We start from the raw sequence: 13516 nt of genomic DNA on the forward strand, positions 1-13516 counted from the left end.
TAAGAAATTAAAGGCTTCTTTTTATTTTTCAATCCACAATGGGGTTTTGGTTGGCCCAGACATGTATTTGCATGTCTATATAAGAAAACATTTTTATTAATAATGCAAGATTGGAAAGAACTAATCTGCTGTTGCTATTCAGGAGCCATATTCATTTACTCAGGACTGGGCTGATTCACAAAAGAGTGAGGTATTAACTACAATAAAAGTGCAGCTTTTTCTTCATCTCAGCAAGAGCCCATTACAGAGGAATTCACCCATTAGTATCTGCTGTTGTCTCTACTTTGGGCAATCACCTTGTCACTTCACTAGAATCAGGTAAGAGCCATTCCAGGAAATACTCATCTATTTTCTTACACAGTTCATCCATAGTTTTACATAATTATCCCTGAAAGACTATTTTCCTGTTGTCTGATGATGTGACTACACTATATTAAACATGAGATAATATTTTACCATGTGCTACTTTCTGGAACTCAAGATTTGAGTAACATTCCTCAAATTTAATGCTTTGCAAAGTTACATTGCAGTTTTTTTTAGATAGTAATTATATTTACTACCAGATGGTATCATGTTATTTAACTTTTCTATAATGGATGCAGATAATCTGAAGACTCAAAGATCTCTCTTTTTCATTACAGAATATACAGGCTTTGCCAACACCTTTGTTCTGGAACATTAAGAAAGAAGACATGGAGAAAGCGAAGAAAGAAACCGAGGACCCCCTGCTACTGTTTCTATAAACAACTAGTGGTGTTTAAAGGCTAATAAAGCTCCAAAGATCTCCCATATAACCATAATCTTTGGGCCAATTTAAAAATATTTTAGATGGAGAAATGTCAAGAAAAATAGAGACAATTTCTTAAGATGCAGTTCTCTTCCCCCAGCCTCCATAAAAGATCATATATATATATGGCTGTCATGTAAGGGGCAATTGAAATTCCACAGCACAAAGGCAATGCAAAGAAGAAGAAGAAAAAAGAATCAATCTTTCATATGTTTTTTTCAAAGGCTTGGCAAGAAACCAGGGGTAATATTTTTGCAACTGGGAATGTGTGTTTGCTGAAGAATATTCCCACATTTGAATCATCATCAGGGGTCCTAGTCTTGTTTTACTTTCAAAGGTAGAGAGGGCATAACATTAACCCCAACTGGGAAAAGGAAAATGCCTCACTGTAATTCTCCTCCAGGGAGCAGGGATAAAGGGATTACATATGCCTGCATAATGGAGAATTTCCTCACTCAGACAAGACAAAAGACTTCATTATTTTTCACCAGACACTTGAAGCCTTGTGCCTCCCAGCTCCAGAAGCCAAGCAGGCAGACTTTTTTTAAAAAAAAAATATGAAGCCACTAGATGGAGTTTCTAGGAACTGGCCCTTCTAGTCCTTGTCATGATGAAGAGACAGAGAGAAGATGTTGAAGACCTTAATTCCAAGACGATATCGATCTTTCCCCTAAGTCGTGAGAGCTTCCCTGAAGATCAGTGTGTTCTTTCCTGTACCATTATCTTTGCTTTTTCTCTAGGCAGCAAACAAATGAACACTCCCTTCCTGAAAACATATTTTTTTAAATTCTTATGTGAGATCAAAAGACATCTAAATTTAAATGAAAAATTTTAAGTGGCAAAATGTAACTTAATTGAATTTTACAGTACTTCTTCTGAGTAGGTCTTTTACTAAAATATCGGTAACATATTAAGAGCCTCAAATTCCTTATTGGTAAAATATTAAAAATCTCAAATTCCTTTGTTATTTGGTACTTTGGCGTGGTGGTAGATTGCTATAAGACAAGATATATGGAGACCATGTTCCCAGTGACAGGTCAGAACTCCCTTTTACGATATTGAAATGAGTGCAGCTCAGCCTCATTTCAGCTTACAGGGTTTCCCTTAATAGCTTTCACCTAGAATGTAGATAAAGGTTTATAAATTTCCTACTTGCAGGAAGCAATGTCTGATTTTCTTTGATTCCTGTCTAAGGGTCCCATCTATCATAGGTGTGCAGCTCATTTTTTGATGGCATAGTATTCCAACTTGAGGTAAAATTAAGATGATGTAGCATGCCCTTTAAAAAGTATATTTCAAACACATGCTGTTTTGTTTGTGATTGTTTTCATGCTTGATAAGGATGAAGTGATCAAAAAAGAAATTAAAATATTTGATCTTCACAGAATTTCAAAGTTCATTCATTTAACAAATATTTATTGAGCACCTACTGAGTTTTCTCGTTCGAAAGCCATTGAAGATACTCAAAGGAAAGGGGGAGACATGGGAGCACTTGATCCAAGAAGAGACTGAACAAGAGCACCACTGAATGGAGATGGAGACTGTTTACCTTTGCTTTGGCACCAGACTCAGAGGTGGAGTGCTGGGATGTGTGAGGCTGGCACAGGGAACCATGTTGAGCCTTAAGCACCAAAGATGACCTCTTAACACCAAGCCAATTTGGCCCTATCTGCCTGTCTTCACTTTGCTCAGATTACATGGGTACTTTTGGAGCCCAGGAAATGAGGAGGTGGGTATACAGCCTCTGCTCAGAGAACAGGAAGACCCTGGCAGGGCCCTCTCAGTGAGCAAAGGAAACCACCAAGTTTATGCTTGGCTCCAATAGAACTCTGAAGTCACCTGTTACATGGTTTAATGGACCCAGAATTACTGGGCGCTTTTTTTTTTCATCGTTTATCTAGGTTAAAATTTTACTAGCAAACATTATAAACGTAGAAGAAAGTGGTAGGAAAAGGAAATTAAAGCAAATGATTTTACATATTATGCTCATTTAGGTGGCCATCTCAACCTGATTAAGCACAGGTTTTCTGATTTGCAGGGTAGAGCTAAAAAGCAGCCCTCCTCCCCCATGACTGAATCATACAGAGCACAACAACTTACATACTATATGGCTGAAACTCCAACCCGTTTTAGTACTATTTTCTGAATTCTCTGGACCCAGTGGGAAAGAGTAGAGTGATCTTGAGCCAAAGAGGAAAAGGAACTTGCTTTCTCACCACCATTTCACGGACGCTGTTGGAAGAAGAGATATCACAGGTGGGGGGTGGGGCAGGAGAGTCTTCCCATAGCCAAGGGTCTCCACTGCAACCTGCTCGTTTGGGGTCAGAGGAAGAGGATCTGACCCCAGGATCCACAGAGGCTGCCACCCAGCAGGTGTGGATGTGTTATGCTGCCCCAGGTGCTAGAACATCCTTCAGGCCCTGGAGTCAGTAGATGCAGTGCTAACTCTTCCTCAATACGAATGCCCAGACAGCCTTAGACTGACTATTGGGCAAAAACTGTAACCGTGCAGAAATGTGATTTCTTTAGTATGTCCTTTTCTCCTTTCTTTCTTTTTGAGTCAAACTGGCCTTATCCAGCACCCTGACTCACCTGCTTCCTTCTCCCTTGCATGTTCACTCCCTTAAGCATTAAGCCCTCAGGACAATGAGGTTCTGATGAGCAATGAATAATCCTAGAAACAACGCCTTGGGCCTGTTGACCACAGAGACAGAGTTCTGGTCAAAGCAGAGATGGCCTCTAGGCCTCACTTGTGTTTCAGCTCCAGGACCTCAAAAGCAGCAAAACCAGACAAAGTGATACATCAGGACCAGACCCTAGCACCGACCAATCAGTAGAGACCACAACCCTGACCATGAACCTATCTTTTGTAGTCACCATAATTGATGATTTCCCCCCTATATAACCCATTACTTGGAACCAATCAGGGATCCAGGTTTTGAGCTCACCTATGCCTCTAGGCTTGGGCCACTTCCTAAAACCCTCACTTTTTGTGCTGCAAATTCCTGTTTCCATGGTATTAGGCTTTGATGTGCACAGACACACAGACCCCTCCAGCAGGCAGCTTAAAGCCAGTTACATTCTTCTACTTCAAACTTAGCAGGACAACCAACTCAAATGGGTATGTTATAACACAGTTGTATGTATTTTGTATGTAAGTCCTATAGGTCTCAACTACTTTAGGAGAGAGTCTTGTAACAAAATATAAAAGTTACTAAGACAGTGACTGCAGGTTAAGTCTTGACTTTACACTAATGGCAGGGATCTGTATATATGTCAGAACAACACCATTGTCCAAATAGATTTTCTCAGGATGGCTTCATAATTTTCAGTTCTTTGTTGGACAAACAATCCATAGTGTACCTAAGATCGTGCTACATCTTTGTCAACTCAGCCTAACTTACAAATGCATCTTCCTATGCAACATCATTGTAGTCTTGGAAATAAGCACAGTCTCTGTATATCATCTCATAAATCCTTGTTGTTTAATAAAATTTTATTTGGATTTTAATGTTTCCTGCTGCTTATTAAACTAAGAAAAGTGATTATTTGAGTTTTATTTTTCTGTAATGCATTTGCATTCATTGAGTTTGTATGATTCTTCATAGGTATTCTCCATAATTATTTTCATTGGTATCAAAGGCATTTTTAAGTACTTAAATATACACATGATATCATAAAAACTGCTGTTTTAAGTATACTAAGCAGATGTAGGGAGCGGCTCTAGGGTCAAACCTGGGGCTGACCTGTGGCAGAGCCACAAACAAGTCCCAGCCTGGAGGGCAGAGCTCTCCTAGCAGTTCTATTTTGTAAAAGTATTCTTGACAGGAAGCCTAAAGCTCCTTTTCCTGACCTTGTAGCCCTCCCAGATTCCTTCCTAAGTAGCTAATGGGCTGTGGGAGGTGCAGCAAGGGTTGCCAAAACAAGAACATTTGTATACATGTTAATCTTGTTTTAATCAGACTATAAAATAAAGCATCGGCTTGCAGGCTGGGTCTTTTGTGTCCTCATCCAGGCATGGGAGATCCATTGATTCCCAGCTGTATTCTCTTGTCTGTCTTTTCTTCAATCCTTCACCTCCCCTCCTCAGGTTCACCCTTGGCCATGCTGGCGCCGCACAAGCAGACACAGATCTTTTCTCAAAGATCATAACTCTGAGACAGACAGTAATGTAAATCAAAGCTAGTCTAGGTAACATGTTAGGAAACATAAGTATGAAAGTGTTTATGTAAAGCAATGACAGTAGTAGACGTGTTCAGGTGTTGAACAAATACAGTGTCATGAGATGTTCATATCGTAACATCATTGTATTGTAAGCCTGTGAGTTTTCTTTGAGATCAAGGCCTTCTCCTCATGTTCCCCATTAGGGAACTGAGCTGAAGGGCCACTCAGCGAACTCGTGACAGTGTTGCCTCTGGCATACAGCTCTCTTAAGCCCTGCATTTCTCTCCACTTGACGACTACATCAAGGGAATTTCTATCATTTCCGTTGGAGAGAGCTTTCTGGAGAAGAAATTTTGTTCTCTCTCCAAATCATTCACACTACAGGTGTTGAGTCACCCAATTGTGAAAAAGATAGCATATTTTTAAAAATCTTTGGAGTTTTGTGGTTGCGAAGAAAGTGGTGACTGACTGACTACCTATAAGTCACAAGCTTCAGACTGAGTTTTCTCTCGGTATTAATTCCAGCTTTAATTACATCTCTTTCGTACTAATGTGTGCCCCTATCTAACTTTATGCTTTCCAATTTTCTTAGAGTTCTGCAAAATCTTGAAATGTATATTCTGTCATCCCAGGGGCCTGGGTGGACAACCCTTCCCTAAGGGCTTTGAAAATCTCTAAATTCAAAACCAACATCATGATTAACTGTGGTCAGGCCGGCCCTACTACTCACAGAATCCCAATAGAAGCTCTCCTATTTGGATGATGGGGAGGGAAAACATGTTGGGGGTGGCGGGGTGGAGAGAGCTTTCTGTTTATTTTCCAGCCCCTCTTCATAGCCTAGACAGTTCTGTTTTGTAAAAGTATTCTTGACAGGAAGCCTGAAGCTCCTTTTCCTTTATGATTGTGTGTCATTTGCTGTATTTTGTCTTACCATTGGTGTTTCCTTAAAAATAATGAGTAATGAGCAGTTATGTATTATTCATTCCAAGTGTACAGATCGCACATTTATCTTGGGCTCCTTTTTTTTTCCTAGAGCCTGCACTCGACAGCGCATGCTGAGTGGCTCATTTGAGGGGCAGCCGGCAAAGGAAAGGTCAATTCTCAGTGTGCAGCATCACATCCGCCAGGAGCGCAGGTAAATACAGCAGGAGACGAGGCTGCAGAGAAACCAAGGAAAGGAGTGTTACAGGAAGTGTTTGCTGCACACAGCCTGGTTAGCAGATAGCATGGATTCTACTCCTTGATGGCAACAATAACGAAATATTCACGATCAGATCCAAAGATTCAAAAGTTCTTTCAAAAATCTTTACCTTGGCGATGTCCAAAGGAAAATTCTGAATTTCAGTTAGATGTTATCAAAGACAGTTGGATAGACAAAAGCTTTTGCTATAAAAAGAAATATACTTGTTTTATTTAAGAAAAGTTGTTTTATTTATTTATTTTTTTAAATAATGATCGTTGCTTAAGTCCAAAGTTGGTCTTGAGATATGTTGACCTGTTGGTTGTGGTTGTTTTAGATCACTAAGACACGGATCAAACAGCCAGAGGATCAGCAGGGGGAAATCTCTTGAAACTCTGACTCAAGATGTAAGTTCTAAGCAAAGCTTTGGATTTTGAAACATGATTATTAAGATGTATTTAAATGACAGCTCAGATGATTCCAGTGCCTGGGTCTTTCTGTCACATTGTCACGTCTCCATAAGATTTTCTACCAGAGAAAATCAGGAGACTCAGGAAACAAATTAAATGGCCAGGGACAGAAAAGAGATGATTAACCATAGAAAATTCCAGACATCCGACAAACTATATGCCGTTGTTAAGACAGCAACACAAAAAATGACATACCAGTTACATTTCACTGAAATTAAAGACATTCAAAGCACATTATAGGAATGATTCACATTACTAACTTTGAGTATTTACTAATTTCCAAATCTCTAGACCAGTGATGGCGAACCTTTTGAGCTTGGCGTGTCAGCATTTTGAAAAACCCTAACTTAACTCTGGTGCCGTGTCACATATAGAAATTTTTTGATATTTGCAACCATAGTAAAACAAAGACTTATATTTTTGATATTTATTTTATATACTTAAATGCCATTTAACAAAGAAAAATCAACCAAAAAAATGAGTTCGCGTGTCACCTCTGACACGTGTGTCATAGGTTCGCCATCACTGCTCTAGACTCTAGGTCCTAAGCCCATCATTTCAGAGCTTTACATACTGGGAAATAAAATTTGATTTCTAAAAGAATTTTATGTCAAAGATTGCATAACATTTCCCAATAATTTATTTGGTTTTAGACCCTACACCATTCATTTATTTATTCACTGACCCAATTATATATCAAGTGTTCATTATATGAATGCAGATTCTGTTCTCAGTGATGAGGACTAGAAGGGAAGCAAGACATCATCTCTACCTTGCAGGCACTTATAGTCTAGTGAAATAATGAAAGCAAGTAAACAAATATATAATAATTCCTGGGTAATTGTTATTCCTTTTTTATTAGACAGATTGACTTTGCATAAAGAAAAATAAGATAGTGTGTAGGAATGAGATTTGGGGGCAGGTAATGTTAGAGGATGGTCAGTGTACACTCCTCCACATGGGCCCAGAGCCCCAGATGAGACACCTGATATAGCCATTACCAAGGTACATGGTTCTGATTAGCACAAACATCTGTTACTGCCATGATTTTTTAAGCCAGAATGTTGTCTGATATGATCCAGTGTATTGTTAACATGGAAGTCTGATTGGATCCAACACAAGACCTGTATACTGAAATTTATGATCTACCATAGTGCATGGAGAAAATTTCTAGGTGAAAATTCAGAGAAGCAACACTAGTTCCGAAGACTTTCCTTTCATGGATTTCAATAGAAATGCACAGTAAACTCCAAAACCAAATTAGGACATGGCTTTGAAAATACATGTTTAAAATATACAACAAAAGGCTCTCTTTGAATGATCTCAATTGCAGAAGTTCATTTCTTCTTCAAAGATGCTTTGTTATATTTTCTACATAGATATAAAACAAAAACCCACCCCCTGTCTGCTCCATAGCAAAAGATCATGGGAATTCTGCTTATTATAAGAAATCTTTCCTCTACAATAGAAGCAATTTAAATAGAGAGTTTCATCTTTTTCACTTGTTATAATAATAGAAGAGAAAAACAATTCGATGTAGGCACTACGATCTATAAAATGTTATCAAGTTATTTGAGCAATGGCTCTACATCTCCCACAGAGTGAAAATCAGAGTCAATGTGCTTCATGATCTGCTCCCCACACACACACCCCTCTGGCCTCATCTCCAACTCTGTTGCTTGCTTTCCACCCACACTGGCATCCTGGCTTTTCCGTGTGCAAACCCACTCACTCCCCAGGAAAAACTAATTTCTGCAAAAATCCAGTGGCCTGCATCCTTCTAGTCTTTGCTCAAATAACAACTTCTTATTGAGGCCTGCTCTGACCTGTTTATTTAAACTTGTAGGCTTCTAGCATGCTTTATTCCCCTTTGTTTTTTCCCAAAATGCTAAATCTTTTCTAACATTCTTACTTGTTTTGATCTAATTTTGGTTTGTCTCCCTGATTATTAGAACATTAGCCCCACAAGACTAGGGTTTCATTTGTCATATTTAGATTTTGTTTGTTTGTTTGTTTTTGCCATTTTGCCATATTCCCAGCACTGGAACAGTACCTGGCACATAATTGGTTCTCAATAAAAGTTTTTATTGAAAAAAAAATCATTTGGCCCTAACCAGTTTGGAGCATCGACCTGCGGACTGAGTGGTCCCAGGTTCGATTCCGGTCAAGGGCATGTACCTTGGTTGCGGGCACATCCCCAGTTGGGGGTGTGCAAGAGGCAGCTAACCGATGTTTCTCTCTCATCGATGTTTCTAACTCTCTATCCCTCTCCCTTTCTCTCTGTAAAAAAGTCAATAAAATATATATTAAAAAAATCATTTGGAGTAAAAAACACCCTTGCTAAGATGACCATGGCCATTAAAGTATATATAAAATAAAGATATGTATAAAATGATCATTTTGGGGTGGTTGTTCAAAAATATCATCCATTTTGATATGCCCCATTTTAATTTGTTTCTAGCATTCCAATACAGTGAGATACAGAAATGCACAAAGAGAAGACAGTGAAATAAAGATGATCCAAGAAAAAAAGGAGCAAGCAGAAATGAAAAGGTACAGGGTGCTACACTGTTTCTTGGCTCTCACTTTGGAACAGCAAACGTTCCCTTAACCTTACTCTCCCATAAATGTCCCCTTCAAGGAAAGTGCAAGAAGAGGAGCTGCGAGAGAACCACCCGTACTTCGATAAGCCACTGTTCATAGTGGGACGGGAGCACAGGTTCAGAAACTTCTGCCGGGTGGTGGTCCGGGCACGCTTTAATGCGTAAGTACACTCAGTTTCAGCCAGGTGTTTGGCCTGAATCGTACAAACAGCAGGTGGGGTTGTCATACCAGGGAGAAGGAACGTGTAATCCTAATGGGGTCACAAAATAAACTGTGGGCTAATTAATCATGCTGCTCCTATTTGCTGAGCGGCCAACCGGGTGGAAAACAAACAAAGGTTGCAAGTAGTTTAAATTTATATAAAACTCACGTTTAGAAAGCACTTAGCCGTTTTTATCTGTTCATTTTAACTGCTGCCCAGTACATTTGTATCGGTGTTATTAACTCCACATTCATTTTGAACACGGAAGCCAAGGGAGACTGAGCGACAAGGCGAAGGCATTGCGTCCATCTTCTTTCCCACTTGTAATTTATTTATGATAAAAATACCCCAATCAGTTTCTTCTAGAATAATGTAAAGTAAAAAGAAAGTTGACTAGTGTTTCCATTATCAACTGTTCCAAGAAGAAAACCCACTGGCCAGTGTCTCCATTCCTAACCCCATGGAACAAACGGGCAAGAGGCTGTCAGTGTGGTCAACCTGGAGGCCGCTGCATTTGTGATGACTCAAGCCGTTGTTAGCAGGCAGCCAGTGGGTGACATGGAATTTTTGTCATGCATAACTTTAAGTAATATCCTGAAGACATTAAAAGTCGTGGAGGAAGTACGAATACTTTCCCATCTATAGCTGGAATTTCTCTGATGCTATCATTTAAGTAAATTGACCTCCTGTGTTGATAATCAGTAGCATATGATACTCACTATCTGTTGTGAGCTGAATTGTGTCCACCCCCCAAAAAATATTCATGTGTTGAAGTGCTAACCCCCAGTACCCTCAGAATGCAACCAAGATAGGGACTTTTTAAAGAAGTAATTAAATTAAAATGAGGTCATTAGAGTGGGCTCTAACCCAAAATGACTAGTATCCTTCCATGAGGAGGACATTTGGACAACACAGCCACGTAGAGAGGGGAGACTACATGAAGACACAAAGAGAAGATGGCCATCCACAAGCCAGGGAGAGGGAACTGAGACAGAGCCTTCTCTCAGCCGTTATAAGGAACCAACCCTACTGACACCTTGAACTTCTAGCCTCCAGAGCTGAGAAAATGAGCTTCTGTTGGTTACGCCACTCCGTCTGTGGTACTTTGTTATAGCAGCCATCTGAAACTAATACACTGTCATAACATTCAGGACTGGAGGAGACCTCAGCAATCATTTGGTGGTGTTTGTGTATCTTCTCCTCCAACAGGGGAAGACTCTTAGGTCAGCAGAGATTAAGAGCTTTGCCAAGGACACCAGCTAGTGCATGGCCCTCTCTGACAGCCAACCCATTGTTCTTTCTGCTTTTCTAGAAAGATCTTCACAGCTTCAAATAACTGAGTAATAATCATTAAAAACTCCCCTGAGTTTTCACAAAGTAAAGGAAAAAGTTGGCAATTTAAAATTGATTTGATGAGTTCCAAAGTGGGTTTTTAATCTGGAATTATCCTGTTGGCTGCCTTCATGTTAACACCTAATTATTAATTCTCCACTCCATATAGTGCGATGTAATTCTCCTTGTCAGCAACGCAGCTAATATGGACCAAAGATGACTTTGTTATAATTGGGAGTACACATACAAACACTATTAGGGGCTTCACTGAAGATTGGTTCCCCAAAAAAGTAAAAGTTAAAGATTCCCTTACTGAGCAATTCTATATACATTACTCCACAAGATCACAGTTAAATAAGGGTGAAGGACTCTGTTGAATTTAGAGATATTTAATTAAATAATTTTGAGGAACATCTTCAAACTGCTAAGGCAAAGATTTTAACTGCATGTTTTTAAAGAAAAGCCAAAATTTAATTCTGTAAAATCCACATCAGAAATTGTTGAATGGAATCATCAACTCTAAAATTAAATATTTTGATAAATATAAAATGTTACTTTCATATGTATTAACTGCAAGCTCTTCTGATTTTTTTCATCTAATGTTCTCTGTCTCCCAAAGTCACATACAGTTAACATCTATAATAATAAAAGTGAAATATGCAAATCGACAGAACAGCCGATCAGCAGAATGACTGGATGACCTTCCAGACAAAGCCAGGGTGGCTGCAAGGGCTGAGGCAGCCGGGGTTGCGAGGGCCTACCCTTGCATGAATTTCATGCATCGGGCCTCTAGTATATTAAATGGACATTTTATAAAGGGTAAAAAGAGATTTAGGTAGATGTGACGTTTCTAAATTCTATGCTGCCAAGTTATAACACCATTGCTATATTGCAGAAGTTTATACGATTATTCTCTCTTACAGATCTAAAACAGATCCTGTCACAGGAGCTGTGAAAAATACAAAGTACCATCAACTTTAGTAAGCTTTCCAACTTCTGTTTTCCATGCACATTTGAAGTTTCTGTGTACTATTTTATGATGCATAAAAATATTAAAAATGCCCTCTATTTTTCTGCTATGTTGTGCCATGAAATAGACAATTGATGATTCATAAAAATGTACCAGTCACATTATTAGAATCACAACAGTGACTTCTCTGGCTTTTAGCCGCCTTTACTGGATCGTGTGTGTTCCTCAGTTCTGTTTGGTCTTTGGCAGTGACTTGTTGGGATTGGTGACTTACCTGGACTGGGTCATGATCATTGTAACCATCTGCTCCTGCATTTCCATGATGTTCGAATCTCCCTTCCGAAGAGTCATGCATGCACCTACTTTGCAGGTACCTCTGCTGAATCTTAACCCACAGCTCCGAGGAAAGACACTGACCTGCATCTTTTCCATTCACTGTGATCAAACTGCCTTTTGCTCATTTCAGATTGCTGAGTATGTATTTGTGATATTCATGAGCATTGAGCTTAATCTGAAGATTATGGCAGATGGCTTATTTTTCACTCCAACTGCTGTCATCAGAGACTTTGGTGGAGTAATGGACATATTTATATATCTTGTAAGTCTTTGATTATTTCCTAAATATAAAATATAATGGATTTGTAAAAGCTCCTGCTTTTCTTGGTACAAGAGTGAGATATGTGAGTCACCAAAGTTTAGATGCCAAAACTGAGTTCTTAAGTAAAGTACTAGTAAGTCCATTATAGCTGAATAAGAGGCATGCATATAAAAATCTAAATGGAAAGCATTAAAAAGATTCATGGAGATGGTTGGAAATACATCATCCACTTTTATGTATGCATAAGACATGCATTAATGAGGTCTATGATAGCAAAACTAGTTTGCCCCCACAATTCTAGTGGCTCCAATACTAAAAAAAAAATCTACGTCATATAATTGATTGATGAGCCGCCTTACTACTAAAAGCAAACTAAAGTGAGAGTGGTTGGACCTTTCTCCCAATTCTAAGGCACAAAATACCTGGCTAGGAAAGACCATTCAACTGTTTGGTTAAACTAATTTGAGAAACCATAGGAAACAACTCAAATTTCTTTCTTTTTTTTCTCTTTATGTTCAAGAAGGTATAAAATCAATTTCTTTTTCAGCACAGCAAGGAGAACTGTGACCCTTAAGTGCAACATGTATAGGTAGTTAATAAAATAGTATTAGGTCATGAATGAGGTTTAGTCTCTTTGATCAAAGGAATTTCAATCCTGCTGACATGAGCAGAGCCTCCAGTATGTCAGTAAGAGAAGGGCCAGAGCACACTGGTGCACACCCGTGGTGGCACCCCGTTCCATTCCTGCATATGCCTGATGACTTTGCTTTAGGGTTGCTTGGGTCTAGATTGGGTTCATAGTTTAGAGTGAAGAGACTGCATAGTCACCGGGTGAATGTGTGTCCCATATAACACATGGAGTCTCTCCTAAGGGATAGTTGTAGTCAGTTGGCTCTCAGAAAATGTACACAGTGGAGGATAAATTGTATAAATTTCAGAGATGATTTTTTTCCTTCTAGGTGAGCTTGATATTTCTCTGTTGGATGCCTCAAAATGTGCCTGCTGAATCAGGAGCTCAACTCCTCATGGTGCTTCGGTGCCTAAGGCCGCTGCGGATATTCAAACTGGTGCCACAGATGAGGAAAGTGGTTCGAGAGCTTTTCAGTGGCTTCAAGGAAATTTTTTTGGTACGTTCCAATTACCTTCACTCCCAGTGCAGAGTCCACCTCTGTAATGTAGCTAATGAGGGGGTAAAGTAAGTCTTGCTTG

The 13516-nt window shown here is 39.3% G+C and overlaps 1 protein-coding gene across 4 annotated transcripts in view; it reads left to right on the top strand.

Annotated features, from left to right (window-relative positions):
* The window catches only part of NALCN (sodium leak channel, non selective), a 298496-nt gene that overhangs the window by 240361 nt on the left and 44619 nt on the right, over positions 1–13516 (top strand). For all 4 annotated transcript variants that reach the window (XM_005858192.2, XM_005858191.2, XM_005858194.2 and 1 more), the window contains 8 exons: positions 5985–6086; positions 6469–6538; positions 9063–9154; positions 9243–9365; positions 11663–11719; positions 11959–12079; positions 12176–12307; positions 13267–13434. In XM_005858192.2, coding sequence (XP_005858254.1) covers positions 5985–6086; positions 6469–6538; positions 9063–9154; positions 9243–9365; positions 11663–11719; positions 11959–12079; positions 12176–12307; positions 13267–13434 — 865 coding nt within the window. The remainder of the gene's footprint in view (positions 1–5984; positions 6087–6468; positions 6539–9062; positions 9155–9242; positions 9366–11662; positions 11720–11958; positions 12080–12175; positions 12308–13266; positions 13435–13516) is intronic.

Source organism: Myotis brandtii, unplaced genomic scaffold, assembly GCF_000412655.1.
Source record: "Myotis brandtii unplaced genomic scaffold, ASM41265v1 scaffold116, whole genome shotgun sequence".
Taxonomy (NCBI): Eukaryota; Metazoa; Chordata; class Mammalia; order Chiroptera; family Vespertilionidae; genus Myotis; species Myotis brandtii.